The sequence below is a fragment of the Xylocopa sonorina genome, chromosome 17 (assembly GCF_050948175.1).
Source record: "Xylocopa sonorina isolate GNS202 chromosome 17, iyXylSono1_principal, whole genome shotgun sequence".
NCBI lineage: Eukaryota > Metazoa > Arthropoda > Insecta > Hymenoptera > Apidae > Xylocopa > Xylocopa sonorina.
The window spans coordinates 2,755,871-2,775,301 of NC_135209.1; the positions used below are offsets into that span (position 1 = coordinate 2,755,871).

The window sequence follows — 19,431 nt, forward strand, 5'->3', positions numbered from 1 at the left end:
GGCGTCTGGTTATCTAATGTTTCTCGATGCTGACATTTCAACGTCCACGATGAACCAAGTATCCATTGGTTCGCTACAACCAATATTAGAAACATCTACTGTGGCGCCATAATTTCTCGTTAGATGCAAACTCGACGTATTCGTATCAGCGACTCCAGAATCAAAGCTGCTGCTTGCGCGCGAGAAGCTTCGAAAGGCATCATCGTATACTTTTTCTCTTTTTTTTTTTTTAATGGCAACTGGATAAAACGCGATCCTTCGTTAAAAACCCGCTCACGCACGTTTTTGCATTCCAGCGAGGGCACGAAATGTCATACGATGGAATCTCGTCGAAAACGGTATAATGCAGACAACACGAGCGTGTTCGTATTCGTCAGGGCCCGTGTAGATTTAGCAAACGCCACGATTCATCCTCGTAGATCCATTCAGTAGGGGAACAAGCAAATCTAATTCGCACGCGAGCACTAAGGAAACGATAAGCAATTGCATACGCCCCTTTACATTCGATAGCACGATGTATCGATGGCACACACGACGTTATGCATGCGCGGTGCGACATCCCAGAAGTAAACTTCTGGCTGCTGCGTTGGCTTGCACAGCACGACGAAGATTCAATACAGAGAGAAATGATCCCCTTTGAGAGTCGAGTTTAACTCAAAAATCTGGCGTAATTAATTTGACACGTGGAAACGGCGTGGGAATGCCACGCGTGGAAACGCGACACGTGAAATCGAGAACTGCAAAATTTCTGAACCTATATAAAATTATTCAGCGAGAAGTCCAATCTCGAAGATGGTAACAGCACGAAAGCTCGCAGCGTTGCGCGATGCGTGTTTGGACGCACCAACTTGAAGTACGTCCAAATCGTTTTAAAGGCGCTCGATTGTTTTCGAGCACGTGCTGCGAAACTCTCAAAGAACCTCGAACTGCGCGTCGCTATTTCAATTGCAAAAATAATTGTCGAACAATGAACGAACGCGACAAAGTATCTTCTTATTCGACTTCGTACACGTTGCAGGAACGAAAGCTGTTTCCACAAGAATTGATAATTGCATGCAAAAACAGGTGCATCTGGAGTTTGCAAATAGAAGAGGCGTATATGCGATCCTAGTTACGCGTTCAACGTTGTGAGAACGTTCCGCTGGCAACATGTTTAAGCAAGTAATTGTGAATTTCCCGATGTTCCTAGAAGAGGAAGAGCCCGACGGTCGTAAAAATCTATTCAACGCCTTCGAGAATTTCGATTCGATTTTTATTTAAAAGGTTAGACTCTCGAAGGAACGAGTTAACCTTCACCTTCGCCGCAAACATTTCTACGACTACCGATCGTCGAAACGGATTAGCGTGAAGTCCAGTTGTGCGTATGAATGAACCACGGATAGATGATAGACGTACGGTTGGCGTCAGATGAATTTTAAGCACCGACGCTAAGTGCTATGACGTACGTACGAGATGTTCAAACTGCACATGGCTAACGAATTTGTAGCAGAACGTATTCGTTCTAATAAAATATGCAACGAAACTTTTATCTCTACTTAGCATAGATACGACTATTTATATTACGCTAAAATGCATATCGAGTAATTACAAAACGAATAACTTTCCAGCTAATACACGTTTCTCTGGGATTTATTAAAAAAATCTCTCCAGCTCGCTTTCATCAAGCGAGGAGAAATCCTCGTATTAGAATAAAAGAGCTAAAAATTGACTTCCATTTCCCGCGAAAACGCAGCTACGCCCGGCGTTTACAGCTAAAACCCTGGGAATCTATTCGGATCAGAGATTTCCATTCCTAGCGTGTACGAGCGATAGAAAATGTTCGAAATCATTTCCCAACCGTTGAGGCACACACCATTTCAAATTGCATAGCGGCGCGGCTTGGCCGGGGCTTTGATGTTATGCAACGAACGTCAGAAGAAGTCTACGACGCCGTGTGTCAAAGCAACGAAAGAGAAGCAAATCACCGGGACGACTGTCTAGCGAGCGGAGCCGAGATCAAAACTACGCTGTAAAAAAATTGCAGGAGAACGAGTAGACGCGGGAGAGCGCGTCTGCGAAAAAAAAAAAAAAGGTGAGCAAGGTCGACGAGTCAATCAAGTCATGATCGGATATGTGCTTCGATTCGCAGAAGCTTCGATTTGCGGCGAATGCAAAGAACCGAGGAATATCGGAAGAGAGGAAAATTGCTTGCTCGTCACTGCCGCGGATCGATTGAAAAAAAGGCCTCTCTCGAAGAGAGAACTGCACTCTTGCGACGCTGCTTATCAAGAAAATGGATTTTGCCTTTTTCCTAAACGAACGCCAGGATTTTTTCCCACAGATTTAAGAACCGCTTCATTTCAATATTACGTATTAGAGCAGAGAAGAAGTATTAATTAATTTAAATTAATTAATATCATTTTTTCCTCGTTTCTCCGTTTTTTTAATAACGTTACTCGATACCTCCAGCGAGTCTGCTTTTACCAATTTTAAAACACACCTATGGTTCTCGCTTTATTTGTTTCTCTTTCCTGGTCCGTTCCAAATAATCCCATATGTATTCTACAATGTGCAAATCAAGGCTCCGTTTATTCCAAGGTTTCGAAAAATCCGTGAGCCATATAAAAACATGCGTGACTAAACAGTGGGCGAAGGTAACGTTTAAAACTTCATTTTCACGTGACAGTAGCTACGAAAGGCTTCTCTCTGCGGTACGATTAACTGTATAATTGGAAAATCAGCGACGCAGACGGCCTACAATTTTTTCCATGGTGCTGTACAGAGAGGATGCAAACCTCTATGATTGATTCGAATGCGAACGCGTCACTCGAACGCTGCATAAGAAAGCGAATGATTAGTGGCGGCTATTAGTATCATGGTTATGCAGCCTTCGAAATTTGCATACTTATAAAATGAGTCTTTCGATAAGAAAAAATCCAAAGATGACAGCTCTTTTTCGCGCTAATTATAATAATACCCGGCTATATTTAACCATTTCATGCAATGTCCATATCTTTTGACAGTTAACTTTGAATATTTCTACATATTATACGCGGACGATCTTTGTATACGTTTGCACGAGTATATAAACGGAACTAACCACTATGCGGATCCCAAAATACGTATTGAAAGCCTCGCGTACGTTCGCGCGATGTAAAAGCACAAAAATACGTAGGAACACGTACCATTCGTCATAGAAATACGACGGTTATTGGAGCACAAATCATACGCGAAACATTAGTACACAACAAATTATATTTTAATATATAATAAAAGCTTTCGCGCAGATCAAAGGATACGGTAAATGGTTCCGTTTGATACATGTAAAAGCCATCCGGCACGGATGACGAACGTTGCTCTTATTGCATAACAAAGTAAACAGCTGAAAATAACCGTAGTATTTCTACCCGATGGTAGCTGCTTTCATGTCCGCCGTCGCTTTTGTGTGTACTGAATTACTACGTCCTCCGTGTCCATCGTTTAATCATTATATGCAGATATTGGATAATAACGCGGCCCACGAGCCGCCCATTTTCTCCGTCTTATAATTCTTACGCTCTCCGTCGACTCGTCCGACGGGTTTGCGTCGCGAAAAACATAATAATAACGAGCAGCTCTCTACCCTTTGCTCTTTCCATTCAGCCGGTCGAAAGTCTTTTAAGAAATATGCTAACGAAATCGACGCGCGCGTCGAGAGCCGCGTCGTTAACGAGACGGGCGGATTCCAGCGAAGGCCGCCACCGTGGTAAATTAATTTGTCGCGAGAGATTTGATTTGAGAATTAATTCGTTCGTGGAGCGCGGGATTTCGCTGATCACGTGCTGGAAAAATTGGCGCGCGTACGATTCGGATCGCGCGCGAACTCGTTCAGTGTACGATCAGAAGAGGTACGCGTAGCGAGCTCGTAAAATCGGTCAAGCGTCAAAGTTTACACGTTCTAGCGTATCGACGGGGGAATCAACAGAAACCACGGTTAAAACCTGCGATATAAAGTGTGTTATAGCCTCGATTCAGTATTTTCACGATCAACTTAAAATACCGCGTTTAAAATACTACTTCGAGTGCCGCCGCCGACGACCCACGCGCTGTTTGCTGTTGCACACTGTTAATTGGGGAGGAATAATTGCGCTCTCTCTCTCTCTTGTGAGCAGAGTTATCATTAAGAAAAGATTATTTGTTTCGAGTAAATTGAACGAGCGCATGATTTGTTATTTAATAGCGATTAAGCGATTAGGGACACGAACTGAAAAATGCCTCGGTTGATAATCCAATTTAGAAGCTAGTTATGCTGCTTCTATTGATTATGCTTGCGCGAGAAATAAGCGAACGCCAACGACACCGTTTGTGGCCTTAAGTTCTCAGCCACCGTCTTTGACACGATTCTCTTTACGACGGTAGTAAAAAGGATGCTGTTTGCTTTGAAAATATATAGTACGCGTACTGTATCTTTAAATTTTGAGGAATATAACATTCGCGTGGTTCTCACGTACGTATCACGAATAAAAGTGTGACTGAAATTTTAGAAACGATTAGTCGAAGCTCAAAGAATACGCTGCGCTGTAAATCATTTTTTCTTTTTTTAACGACCAACTCGAGCCTGTGGCGCACATTATTCAAGCTCGCTAATACGTGTCACCACGCCTTTCCTCGCGTAAAACGTTTTCGATGTTCCGCCAATGAGATGCAATTTTGAAAGAAATCGCAGGGCAAACAGTCTGTCTCGAGTCGTGGTACAGTAAGCAAAGTATTGCAAGTTGTTTTCCACATGCCAGCGATTGCTAGACGCGGAAGCAATTCCTCCCATTAACGGGCATAAATAATTAATGCTCCTTAGAATGGAACACATTGGTAACACAGGAAAATTATTCAACCATTGACTTCGTAATTTTGTACTAACAACTTGCAACAATTCATGAATTGCTGGGAACACTGTACACCGTCCGTGTAGACTTTGACTTTTGCACATCACGTGTAATATGCACGTGCACACGCCAACCTTTCCATACGCTCGACGCTTATGATAATCATACGCTATTACTTTGCAGTAAAATTCAACGTATGCGTGACGAGTTACGAGTGAAAAACAACGTATGCTCCGGATCGAACAGTCACGAAGCTTCGCGCGAAGTTTCCATCAGATGTTGAGTGAAAGTGTCGGATATTCGTGTGACATCAATTTCATTAGCAACGCGTGGAGACGAATCAATCGTACGAGCCGTTGTGTTCGCAAATTTGTAACGGAACCAATTTTCAGCTCGTGTGCACCTGTTTTTATTTTCAAAAACGAACATCTATGCGTCGAAGGTTCTTTGATAAAGTTTGAGCGAAGCAACGCGCGATAGATATATATTAAAAGTAAGTTGAAGCACACAATTTTTCAGCATAGATAAGTGTTTGAGTGATATTCGTGAAACATTAGCGCTGTTGTGTTCGCTGTGAAGCCATATAGTGTGTGTATGTTGAAACAGTATTAAAAAGAAAAAAAGGTGAACGTTAATTGTGATTTGATTACTGATTTGGAGACTTGAAAATTTCAATTAAAAAATGTATTTCAATCTATTCGAGCGTAGATATTTTCATCTAAAAATTCCGAAGATGTAAGTAATTGAAATTTGAAATGATACATAAAATCGCAATGACCAAAGAAAACAGTCATCAAAGGATAATTTCAATCTAGAAATTTTCGTTGATTCGTCTATCACCGCGTAGTCCATAATGTCGTTAGTGTCAATTTTCAATGGACCACCCTGTACCGCGTTAATCCAGTGCAGTCAAGTCCCGGGGGACTGTTAATACACATAGATGATAAACGTAATATCAACTGCTATCTATGCTCGACTTGTCGGTAACAGTATATAGATTGCAAGGTTGAAGCAATATCGTGACCTTTGCAATCTCTGTGTGCCCCAGGCAACATGTAACTTGCACCGTTCTCTCTTGCATTAATTTTGAAACTGTTCGCTGTAACAGCGCGATAAAGAGCCAGAAAGAGAGCAAACGTAGGCTGCGTTCGTGCAAAGAGTGCAAAGAGGTGTAAAACGTAGCCGCACTTAACGTCGAATTTCCGTAACCTAGTTAACGCTGACGCGTCCCTCGCCGATTCTGAAACACGAATTCGCATCAACGAATCGCGTGCGAAACGAAAAGGACCATCTGCACGAACAATTCGGGCTTCAATTATTCGCCAGGTAGATATCAAAGTCACCAACACCATTATTCTTTTACAACACTTTACTTGATCGATCGCCACCGGCATTATTCTTTTACAACACTTTAGTTGATCGATTGGAAACTCTATAATTCAAGTTTAGCACCAAGTGCATTACCGTACACTTGGAAACATATAAGAAGACGTTGGAGAATCTATCGTGTACGAAGCATCGAATTTTCCAAGGGAAAAAAGAGGGAACCTCCAGCCACGTTTGAATTTCGAACTTGACGGTACCGTTCAATAACAAACTAATTCGATAGTAACGTTCAACCTACGCAGCAACTGCGAGTTCTACTCGTATCTTTGATTACGGTCAAATTAACTGGCATTCAGTCGGTTACGTAACGAAAATATTTCACTTTAGCCAATCCGAGGGTTAGCCTCAAAACGATTAAGGCTGAACCTTAACATTACTCAGATTGCAGGCATTACACGCATATCCGTTCACCTTGAGGGATCCACCGACTTTATATCATTAATGGAACAAACGAGTCTGACCTTGGAACCGGCAAATCCATGGTGGCGGCTCGATGATGATGATGATGATGATGGGTCCTCTCAGCGGTGCCGATCATTCCCGGATGGAGAGTCTGTTGTTGCGGATGCTGGGAGTGCAGGTACACTTGCTCCTGTTGTTCCCTCCACATGGTTGTCATTTCTTCAACGATCTCGCGACAAATAGTTTATCTTTTCAGCGGTTTCTCTCAGAGATGTCCGAGTTGGTTCGTACGACTGCACGGGCGTGGAAACTTTTTTGTACGCTCGAAACGAAAACTCGTATTCCATAGATCATTGTTACTCCTCGTAATAGCGTGATTCGAAAAGGTGGATGTATTTATATTCTCTCCAGATAAAATCCCAACACTGTCACTTGAGACGAGTTAAACAACGTTGCGTTTGATCGCACGACTGTTAGAATGAAAACGCGACGACAGATCGGGCGCGCGCTTTACTCGCGTCGAAGGAAAAGCGTCCAGGACACTAGACTTTCGGCGTCGTGCGCCATATTGGAGAACGGAGAACGCGCAAACAAGCGACAGTTGGCGTTCGACGTTGCGATCGCGGTGTCTGGCCGTTATCGCGTGGCAACTTCGCGGTTTGTTTGTTGCGCGAATTAAAATTAGCCAGGTCGCCGTTTAATCTTGCCCGCCCGATCGCTCGTGCTCGTTTCCTCGCGTACAGATAAAAAACGTCTCTATCTGCGTCGAACGTCGAACAAACATTCGGCAAGAAACGTTCGTCGAAAAGACAGATGGACACGTACGGAAACCGAAAAGACGAACGAGATTGTTCTTTCCTCTTTTCTTTTATCGTCAACGACCCTTTCCTTCTGACGCATTCACAACTCGTTGCCTTTAATCAGGTGAAATTCTTCCGCGAGTAATCTCTCGCTCTGTATTCGCGTATTGCAACTAACGAAAATCAATCGCAGATTGCGGATACACGCGCTGTCCTTCGATACGTACGATAGGTTACAGCGGAGATCGCATTCTACCGCCACGAACGGTAGCTTCCGACTTATCGGCGGCGTAACGATCGCGCGCTTTACAATTCAGCGGAGCACTGATCTTCCGTACCGCGACGACCGCCTCTCGCGGTTTCTGCTTTTACGAGCGTTCGACTTGCACGCCAATTCTTGCTCGCATTCCCTTGACCTTGGCACTGTGATCTAGATCACGGCGCGGCAGGAAATCCGTACGCGAAGACACTGAGGGATCGCGAGGGGGCATCGATCGAGCAGCCGCGCAGCTATCAATAAGATCCAACCATGCTCGGGGATGCATATACGCCGTGGCCTTCCACCTTCACCTGGCGTTCCGTTACATCGTGCGAGACGTGATAAATCGAGACCCGAGCCACAATGTTTCTCCGTGGAATCTCTGGCCTTGACACACTGTTCCAAATGTCTCTTAGAACGTCGAGTGTACGCGTTGTCTATGCATTCCGCGGACAGAAATCACTGTTTCCGTTTCACTTGCTCGCAACGTCACACTCTCTGCAGTATATGCGTGTGCGAACTTCGTAGATACGGTTATATACAAATTCCTATCCCACTTCGCAATGTATTCCTTTCTGTCGATATATTCAGTAACACGATTCGATTTTCCACAAATTACAACACGGTGCACGCAACACAGTTCACATCGTCAGATTTACAGTATCGTTGTTTTCGTGTACACGGGCGCGCGATAAAATTGTGTCAGAACGTTAATGATGGAGTACACTTAAAAATGGTATTCTCGTGCGAATAGGTACATTGTAGCGCGACGGTACCGCGAGCGGAATAAACATTTACCGAAATACCGACTCTAACGGGCGTCAAGACGCAATACACACGGTAGTCAGATGCGAACTGCCGGTGGAGCGCTACCCCCACTCTACATGAAAATCAACGTTTTCCCCTCCCGTACGAGACGACCAATCGTCGTTCCCCTCGCCTTCTTCCAATGCTATCCGCGCTCGGAGCGCGCAGCATGATAACAACTCATTTTTAGACGGATTCCTTGTGTAAGGCTACTTCCAACTCGCGCGATAAGAAAGCGAATGTTTCCTACGTATGTACTTGCTCCGTTTTTTCGCGCGAGAATTCGAGTATCTTCTCCGCGCGAATGAAACGTCGCTCGGTACTTATTTTAGCTTATCGACGTATTTTAAAATTCTTGAAAAATGTGGTAACGTCATTTGCTTGTTTGTTTTCGTGTACAGGATGATTCATGAATCGGTCCCCGCGATACTTAATATGTATCCCGATTTAATAAAGGAAATGTTCCAAGTAAGAATCCGTTAGTGTTAAACGAAGAACATTTGCGAGTATAACACAAATTTTTGCGAATATGGATAGTTTGAAGATCCTTTTTACACCTGCAAATTTTTACTTTTCATACCAGCGCACCTTTGTTTGAAACATTTCATTGTTAAACAACTTCGTTAGAATGATCTTCGACTGATCAACTGATGTATTGTTGCGATCGATTTATGAACCACCCTGTACACATCCTGAGGATAAGCCAAGATATATGTATTTCCTTTGAAGGTAATCATTTCTATTTTTGTGTCTCTATATAAAGACAGGGTAATGGTTTCATTGCGAAATTACTATTTCTGAGGCACTAATGTCACTGGAATAATAGATTACGATACAGTAAATCCATTGTCCAGCCAAAATGATAAACTTTATGTTCAGATCCTTCAACCTACTACACATTGACCATGTTCGAGTACGGTTATGTTTGTACTGAAATAACTTCTTCAAAATGAATCCAATCGATCGCAAAAGTATTCGTACAACTACTCGTTACATTGTATATTTTTGAAACATTTTTGTATCCAATAAATACTTTATCAATAAATGTAAGTGTTACAATTAAATGACCCACTCTGTACAGTGTACACCGTATAGTATACTATATATATATTTCTGTTTCTGAGAGGTTGCATAATTTGTTCAAAATACGAAGTATCGAAATAAGAATTAGGTTCAGGAAAGTAGAGACAGAATCTTACCCGTAAGTGATTGCCGTTTCCGACACAGAGGTGGAAGACGCTCCAGCATCGTCCTCGTCCACGTCATCCTTCATCTTTTAGATATTTCCTGAAACGTATTAAACCAGACAGTGTTATTACCTTAGCATAATCGAGACTTATCCTGCACGAAGCTGCTTTGTCACTTACGGTCATTGTAAATATTTTACCGAGTAGTACGGAGCCAAGGTAAAACGATGATAACATATTCAATACCAGCAAATGCGAAAGGACACGCACGCGACACGGAACACTGCAGTGACAGCCGATTGATTGATAACGTAAATAAATGATGTGCATTGCCAGTATTGTCGCCGATAATATGCAATGAAAGTAACACGTGCCGGTGCGGTGGCAATCAACACGGCATAATAATCAAGCGGAAGATCCTGTTACGAGTCACTCGCAAGAAAGTTAATTGAAGCGGTTAAGTAGAATGAAGAATGTTAAAAATACTGTGGAATGCCGCGAATGACGGATCCCGATCGGAATTTATGACCGAAGACAAACGACTCCAGTTTTTTCAATGAATTATTTAAAACTGCAATCACCGCCGCGTTATTCCAAGAAAATCCATTATGTTCTCCGTTTTGTTTCAATAACGCTCGATTCGCTTCATCGCGCATTTAATATCCAAAGACTCGCACGCAAAGGAACGGCACACGTCGGTCAGGGTGAAAATTATTCGCAGTGCCGCGAAGAAAGGGAAAAGGTGCCGTACAACGGTGGAATGATTTTCATGCATACATTCTCTGCTGATCCAATGAATATTTGATGTAAAGGTATATACAATTTTTCTTTGATGCGAGAATAAAATGCATCGCTTCGTTCCATTAAATTGTGCAAGAAATTACACTGCAAATTGTCCAAACGTTTGTCCATTTAACCCTCAACAATATAATACACACAGAATGGTTTGCACAATTGGAATAAACCAAACATTCTTCTGATTGCGATTAGATGACAATATTAAGGAAAGGAAGTGAACGATTCGAAACTTTCAGAATTCAGATTTTCTAGCATCTTCACCTAATCGAGCAAAACATTTCTCTCTGTCCTGATCAGAAAAGAAATATCACTTGGCCCATATAATTTCACTTTAAGTTAAGTCCACGTTTCCAAGCAACTTCGCCATAACGCTACTGCTAAAACTATTAATAATATTGACTATATACAACGAAGGCAAGTCTCCGTTACGGGTATTTTATCAGAGGAATCATGACGTTAAATTGAAACAGACAATATTCATCGATGCAACCCGCAATCGAAGTAATTCGAGCTGTAGTCAGGAATAAAGCCACGTTGCGTGGGACGATTGCGTATTCTCTTGGATAATAACGCTGATTCGAAACAAACGGCTGATGTTGCTCAGGATCAACACTACCTTTGTTCATAGCCACACAACTCTGGAACACTGTTGAACTGTGGATTAGATTCGGCTCTATCATTCGAGTGCATAGAAGCGATTCTTCGTCAGACTTTAACTGTCGGATGAGCAGTCTGTTGTTCGATTACGCTTCGAGCAAGGCTCCTGTAGCTCTAAGAGCCAGACAAGCTCAAATCCATTTCTATAAAAATCGAGTTGTGTACATCGTGCAGCAGAGATTTACCACGTTGCAAACGTGCACACTTACTAAACGAAAATATATGTTTTTACTAGTCGATGTGTACATTTGATTGGCTGCGAATACATTTGTTTTACAAATCAGTATATGTGTACACTGACTAGCGAGTGTATGCATTTACTACGTTGACGATTTTTACCGCAATATGTACAAAAAGGCAGTTTTCACGAAGCTGCGCGTACAAATTTTTGTTCAGTATAATTTCATAATGATAACATTTTCGTGCAATCACGCAACGTGAAATACTCGCTTTATCATTCTTATCGATAAAGCAGTTCTTTACAGAATATTGACTTTCGTTACAATATCCGAACCGGTCAGAATCAGTCTGCCTCAACGCGGTTACGGTACAGTGGTTTTCTTTATGACTGGTCACGTTTGCTTCGCTTTGACCATCCTCGTTTGATGCGAATCGCCTTTATTTATTGCAAATGCTGAAGTTCACGGGTCGGAATTTCCTTAATACAATCCCATTCCGTTGATAACAGTAATCTAACTGGACGAAACTTTCGGTAGAGAATAAATTGGACACCAAAGAAGAAAAAAAGAGGAACGTATCACCTTGCGCCACAATAAAAGTTGCCCCATATCGAGTATAATTTTTGCTCCGGTAATTCCCAGCTGCGAACTCGAACCGGAGCAAATTTATAATACTGGACGCTACGCTTGCTACAAATTTCAAACCGAGAAGACATTTGCATTCAAGTAGAGGGGAGGCAACCGTGAAAAGAAACAAATACGCGTACACACGCTGTGGCGCAAGAGACCATCGAAACGGAGCTTGTGTCTGTTCGCGAGCAAATATCCGATAAAAACTCTGGTATCAGCACCCGGGCTATTGAATAAAGATATCGATTGAGAGCTCGAATCTTATTGAATGGAACACAACAAGGGTTCTTGATACCCCCGAAAGTGGCTTGACAGGGCAGAAAGGCACGCAAGCCCTACGTGTGCGAACGCATGCACACGCGCGTGTAGATGAATCTCTATATCTAGAAGCTGGCGTCAGGTAGGCCTGTGTTGATACAACCGGGTCGTCGACATCGCTCTACTATCACTAGGTTCCGCTGCGTGCGCGCTATACGACAGAGAACTGATAAGGTGAGGAGAGGTAACCTACGTGCAATGCACTCGCCTCCAGCTTCGATCGCGCGGATGAGCAACGCCAGGAGAACTTCTGTTCCGATCGAGTCGTCGATATTTCAACGTTATCGTCGCGGAACACCTACGCACGCACCATTCAAAAGCGCTAGAAGGGTCGTGCTTCGTTACTCGAAATAAGAGCGCGAACATCGACTTCGAAACCCAAGAAATGGGTTCTACTTTTCGTAGTTTTCGATTTCGACTAAGTTTTCTCTACTTCCCAGCAAGCTTCCTACTTCTCAAGCCACCTCGTCTCAAATAACTCCGCGATTCACTGGTCCTCGAGTCTCTCCGCTTTTAAGAGAAATGTACCGCGAATACTCATACAGCGCGCACGTACTACACCGGGAGCAATCAACCTAAAGCGAAGCGCAACATCTTCGCTACTTCGGAGGACTTTTGAGGGAAATCGTCGTTACTCGGGAACTAACAACCTCGTAACACGGTCTGGAGGTTCAGGCCGGAACACGACAATCGTTTTAACGTAACGCGCGCACGACGCGCGCTGGGGAACAAGCATTATGCGGCTCCGTTAAAAATACGAACCCGAACAGGGGATGGAAAAAGCGCAGCGGAGGCGTATCGAACGGCTGAAAGAAACAAAGAAAATGCGAAACACGGTGTGCATGTTGTCGTCGCCGGTAATATCCAGCCGTCTAGACACTAGACTCTCTTTGTTCGTTCAGGGGCTGATTTTCGGGGGTTGTTTCTGGTCGAGCGTAGGGTAAACCGTGGCCCGTGGCCCGTGGACGCGGAGGAATGCACGAGTCCACGGAAACGACGGAGAGAAACCGATGCGCGGAGGAAGAAAAGCGACGAACGGAGGCACGGATGGTTACACGAGGATAACCCCGAGGTGTGTGCATGTGTTTTGGTCTGGGTCTCGACGATCGACACGCTCGTGATCAACGACGACGAAACTGTGGGCCGTGTCGGTGCACGCGCGACCGCCCGTCGCTACTCGGCTCTTCTTCTCTCGAGTAGCGAGCCGGTTAATGACGCTCACCTACCAATTCACTTTACTCTCCCGTCTCTGTCCGATTATTATTTGCGAATACTGAAGCTGGACGGAACCGCCGCTTCATTCTTCACGCTCGATCGATACCCATTCAAAGGGTGCCCGATCGACCGATCCCCGCTTCGGTTCGGGCCTATCTCAGTTGTCCGACGCGAGCCAAAGGGCTACATCCGCTGCGATATTAATAGAACATTTTTGAGATGAATGAAAATATTTGCTTTTTAACCGATGGCTAGGGTTTTTTAGGTTTTTCAGGGAAACCTTGCTGGTTTGTAAAACTCGCCCCCTACCAACGCCCCTACTTTGTTAACCGTTTACGCTGTACATCTCGTTCTGTGTTTCATTTTAATGATGCGTATGAAATGAAGCTATTTGAAAGCAGCAATGATCGATTACTAGTGATTAAATGTCAAAGATCAACGATTGCTACGGTTATGGTGTGGATCTTTACGGAGTCATTCTTTCCCGGATGTGTAATCGAGGAAGTTGGTGAAGACCTTGTAGATATTACGAGGAAGTTGTGTATATCTGTGTACGTAATCCATGTAGTATGTACATCCAGAAGGCGAGCGAAGAATATCAGAGAAGAGGCAGAACAGAGTTAAAGTCCTTTGCCCCTGAAGCACGGGGCAGTATCTACACGTGGCTTACCGAAGAACACTATTCCAAGAGATATACTATCTAGGGAAGGATGAATTTTCACTCGATGTTAACAGTTTTCCCCGTGTACCAAAGCCGTTTTACTCGTTTCAGCTCACATTTGTTTAGGTAAGCTCGATCTACTTGATCGTTTAAATTACATGTACCTTAGAGTCACTCGATATATATCTTAGTTCGATCGATAAGCAGATGATGCTCTGCAAAATAAAAGGTTCCTTGGTTTAAAACAAATGAAATTAGCTCGATCGAATGGACTATTTACAATCTTTTCCCACGCAAATCAAGGACTTGCTTCAACCACATTTTACAGCTCGCGCCTATAATCACGGAGCCAAGTTTATTTTTTCACAATTTTATCGCAAGGATGATACGTTCTGCCGTATATCCCCGTGTAAATATCAAAATGAATCGAACATACGCGTATCTCATCACGAGTTCAATGCCACCATCTCATGACTGTAGGAGGCCATCCATAATTATTTCAGTGTTTTATACAGTGTCGATATAAACTGAAATATGTCTAGTACAGAGAACGAGCAAACAAGTACGGAGAATAGCAAATGCGAGACGTGAACCGGAAGCGACGAGGTAAGAAATAGGAAAACCATCTCGTTTGAAACGCGGAGAGGCGAACTTGGAAAAGAAGCCAAACTGTGTCGCACGTTCTCTCGTGCTTAGATGAGCCCCTACTACACGCGAATAACGTTAACATTTTGCAATTGACAGAACTTGTTCCGTTAAAAATAAAATGTTGTATCTAAAGAGGCGCTCGGTGGAAATCGTTGCGGTACAACTCCTGATGCTCACTTTTTATTATGCCATCCAGCTCGGTGGACATCCCACGCGGTGAAATCACTGGTGAATTACTTTCTCGGAAACGGGATACTATTCACAGATCCGTTAAATTATTTCACATACGCTGGATGAAACGCGTGCACCGTCCGTGCATAACATGTTGCATCACCGCGTGTACACAAGGTTACAGTGGAAAAAATCGGATGCAATTACTTACAGACAAAGATTCGTTGGCGCTCGAGTTTCGACGAGTCACGGATCGACGTTGTATCACGCTACATCCGAGGTATACATACTCGTAAATACGGGCGACAATCTAACTACACCGCGTATCAGAGGCTACATACTTATTACGATCTACGAAGATAACACATCCGACGAACGATCTATTATTGACCTTGCTGTTTGATAACTATTAAGAGCGCTGCTTGGAAATACACCGTCGTGGAAAATAATTAACAGCCAGAGAGGCTTAGACGTTCTCTACGCAGCTCGTTGAATTATTCAGAAAGAAATCGCGGCGCGAGATCACGATTCAACGTGGTTACGTTCGATCGAGCCTCCGTCATAAATCTCGCCGACGCTAAATTCCTTATGCACGCGTACTAAAATTTACGAGTTAAATTACCTTCGAGTTAGGATACACAGTCATTCGACTTGACGCAGTTGAGACGTCATTAAGACTATTAAAGTGGTAAAAGAATTACCATTTTCTAATTTCTCGTAGGAATAACCAATTCCACAGTACAGTGAATTATTAGAAATTTTCCAATTTCCCTATGCCGTTATATCGTTTTGATATCTCTGATACCAAGAATTGTGGTGTACCGTAATCGTTGATAGTCCCAGTGACAATAGCGTAAATTTTCTCAATCCACTGGTTTACTTTTCTGACGAATATATACATATTGGTATTGCTCTTTAACACCATGCTTAGAAACAGTCTCGTATCGACAAACAGCCGAGTTAACTAATAAATACCATACAAATTACATATTTTTCACGGGTAGTAATTATAGCATTTTTGCGATGTCCCTTCCTACCAGATAACGGGTAACAAAAATTTATACTACGCCGTCGAGCATTCTCGCAACAAGGAATATTCCCTCGTACATATTTTTCAAACTGTAACAGTGTTGCAACTTGTTTACTGGAATAAGATAAGATAGCGAATGCTATCGTAAAGTGCATGCTAGCTGCACAAGGTTTTCGCTAGTTGCGTTGTTAGCATCGAACACACGATTCGAAGTCGAAACTCTAAATCGCGGGCTCGCGTATACCCATCGTACGGGCCAGCTTTTTGGTCATCGTTCTGGAACGATATTTCATTGGCTCGCAGCTGCACCTGCGGCAGGTGCGGTTCCGATGAAAATAAGAAATTCAAGGGCCACTTTGCAGATTTGACTAGCTAAAAAGATCACAGGCACCGTCGAACTCGATCACATCCGGAGAATTAACCCTTTCCGACCTAGGACTGCCACGAGGCGTTGTAGTAACTACGATTATGTTATTTTCAAGAAAGTTGAAGAACGACAGAGGGAGGTAGAAGTAAATATATTCTATTTTTCACGAAGTGAAAGCAACAGATGAATATCTAATTTCTATATTACGAATAGAACTTGTGGATTCGCGTAGCTAGCGAATAGCAAAGATTACGGATGTATCTATTTATATAGCTCAATAAACCTTCAAATTCATCCATTTGTGGTCTCCACAGAGATCTCAGAAACGAGCACGCTATGAGCACCTATGCTCTACTTTATGAATTAACGCCTCTGACGAAACCTTACAACCAACGCAAAGGAACGAAATGTTACACTTCACGACGAATACCTACACGTCTGAAATCAAAAGGTTACAATATTGGTCACTAGTTCACAACATGCTCTAGTGCCAGAATAGTAAACCAACAAACGCTCACGTGAAATTTTCCGTTCTTTCAAAGCAAGTGTTTATCATTAGTCCGCAATAAAAATCGTTTCCTACGAAGAATGTTAATTAAACGAACTATAGACTGAGACGATAAAACGTAGTAAAAGACCGCAGACTTTCTTGATTTATGAATGTAATTAAGTAAAGTCTATCAGACGAGCAGCATCGATTATCTAGAACTTTTTCCAAGCGGAGTGCAGCGCGTCAAGCGTCATGCGACGCGAAAACGTCAGAAATGTATTGATAAAGCGGGACTCGGAAAATCTCTCGCTGTAGCGGACGATATTCTTACAGGCTGCAGCATCTCTGTTGTACATGCAGTGCTAAGAATAAATATTACCCGGTCAGGCACGTACGCGCGTCACTCGCCTGACCTACTTTAATCCACACGATCATCCTTATGTGCTAATTAAGTAGCCGCGTTCGCTTTATTAGCGGCCACTCTGACTCCGCGACGCTTGATAACGTGTGTACACGGCTTGGTGTCGAAAGTGACTGCCACACCACGGGGTTGAAGGGAGCAGAGGAATTGAGTTCAACGAAGGAAAAGGCCTTTGAGCTTCGTTCTTTATCGTAACCTCCTTTTATTGTCTTCGTATTTTTCTTCATCCTGGCTAACTTAACGCGTCGCGTACGAAAAATGCGCTCGAATTGTTTCTAAAGATACAGACTAGCTCATCGTTTGGCAATATTCTCAGCAGCTATTTGTATTAAACAACCGGCCTGATGAAAATTACATGAACGGTTTTTAAAAGCACAGGAACACACAAATTTGTATACAAACGTGCCCAACTAAATGTACCGAAGATTAGTGCTATTTGTTCAACTTAACAATTGAAGCTTATGTAAAGCGATTATTTGTAAATTGTTTGTATCAAAACAAATAGCGAGCATTGAATATTGTTGCTCCAAATAATTTGTAGTGTCACTGTTTACTTTCATTTCATAACGTGATAAAAGTGATTACAGATTGCGTCGAAGTATACAGATTGTGTACAGAGAGCCTGCCAAAAGTATTTTTGGGGGTTCATTTTTGAACCACAATAGGGTGTAAAGATGATGCCTAATAGCGAATCCAGCTGGTTCTGAGATACATGTACGACCTGCTCGAGTCTTGGGCGAACTTATGAAAGAACATCTATTTTTAAATATACCTTAGTATTTGCATATTCCATTAATGACAAAGTCCAGAATTGGACAAGTAACCACTGGACCGCTTTACCATCCTCTAGGCTAGGTCTTAATGAAAATCGAAGGTCACGGTTCTGTCGACACGCACTAAACCTAACTGTTCGACCAGTTTACGTTGGATGCAAACTTACGCATAATATCCACTTGCTTAATCAGAAATGGGCCCACATTTATTAATAATACGTCACTCGAATTAACCAACGACGCCTTACTGAAAATGATGCAGCAATAACCGTGGAAACTGAATCGTATACCGTAAGCCGTTAAAAAGACAACCGTGTTTATCGATGCGATTGTGCTGCATATATCATTAAATAGTTCAGGTTATTTTAAGTTGCCCCACTGCCCGATCAAAATGAAACTAGACGGATGTTACGATGGGTGTGAAATGCCGCCAAATACAATACTTTAGCCTCGAAAATTCATCCATTCGGAAGATACAAATTCTTATATATACAAAATTTTACATTGTGTTTACTTGTTAATTATATAGTTTATGAGCACGTAATTACAATGCGAATCGATTCAAATTCAATATTGAATTGTATGTATATACATTGATCAGCTGGTCAGGTTTGAGTTGGCTTTAAGTTAAGTTAAGCCACGTTGGGTTAAGCTTAATTTAAATTAGATTAAAATATGTTTTAAGTAGAATATGTCCCATTCGAAGTCTTTTCATGTTACTTGCGATACCCCTTAAGTTTCATCTTGATTGGCCACTGGAATCATTTGGAAGAATATCCAATGATTTCAACGTAATATCGCTTGAAATGCCCGCACGGATATAATACAATCGATTAAATGATAATGGGAGCTCTCACGATGACTTTCAAAGGAAGTTAAGCAAAACGTGTTGACCCTGAATTGTCAGAACAATGAAACGAGTCAGTAATAGGTCATGAAATAATAAACTTGCACTACTTATTAGTCAGAAAGTTTTTATCCTTTTACTTATGGAATGCGTAATTTATTGTGTTGCGCGGCATTTACTGGTAGAAGAGATAACGCTGGCTATAGTTATAAATAAACTGTTATATAAGGAAATAAGTGGAAGACTATAGTCTACCCTGAGAAACACGAAGGAATATTCTGTGGTTAACAAAAATGAACACGCTGCCCGCAAAGTGGTAATAAAGTTTGACACGATTTTTTGGGTTCAAGGTCGACTCGCCTCGTCTCTTGGTATCTTCTACCGAAATTTAAATATAAGTCCAAGCATCGACCACAAGCTTAGCTAATACCAACAAATTTATCGATATCGCTGTATGGTTCAATGACTTTCAAAATACACTGCATACAACTGTTTTAAAATACTAAGTACCAGTTTCAGTAACGACCACGATGTTAAAAGTAAC

At 42.5% G+C, this 19,431-nt stretch overlaps 1 protein-coding gene and 1 long non-coding RNA gene across 6 annotated transcripts in view; one reads left to right on the plus strand and one right to left on the minus strand.

The window, feature by feature from the left end:
- LOC143431333 (uncharacterized) overlaps window positions 1-19,431 on the minus strand; it is a 62,221-nt gene that overhangs the window by 41,281 nt on the left and 1,509 nt on the right. For 3 of the 5 annotated variants that reach the window (XM_076907983.1, XM_076907982.1, XM_076907987.1), the window contains exon 1: window positions 6,689-7,004. In XM_076907983.1, the coding sequence (XP_076764098.1) occupies window positions 6,689-6,846 (158 nt within the window). In that variant the 5' untranslated portion in view covers window positions 6,847-7,004. Of the gene's footprint in view, window positions 1-6,688; window positions 7,005-9,694; window positions 9,783-19,431 lie in introns of those variants that run through there. The other 2 variants (XM_076907985.1, XM_076907984.1) reach the window with 1 other exon arrangement.
- Window positions 6,363-7,000, plus strand: LOC143431346 (uncharacterized). Its single transcript, XR_013102699.1, has 2 exons — window positions 6,363-6,420; window positions 6,555-7,000. It is a non-coding gene; the product is annotated as an uncharacterized LOC143431346 (long non-coding RNA).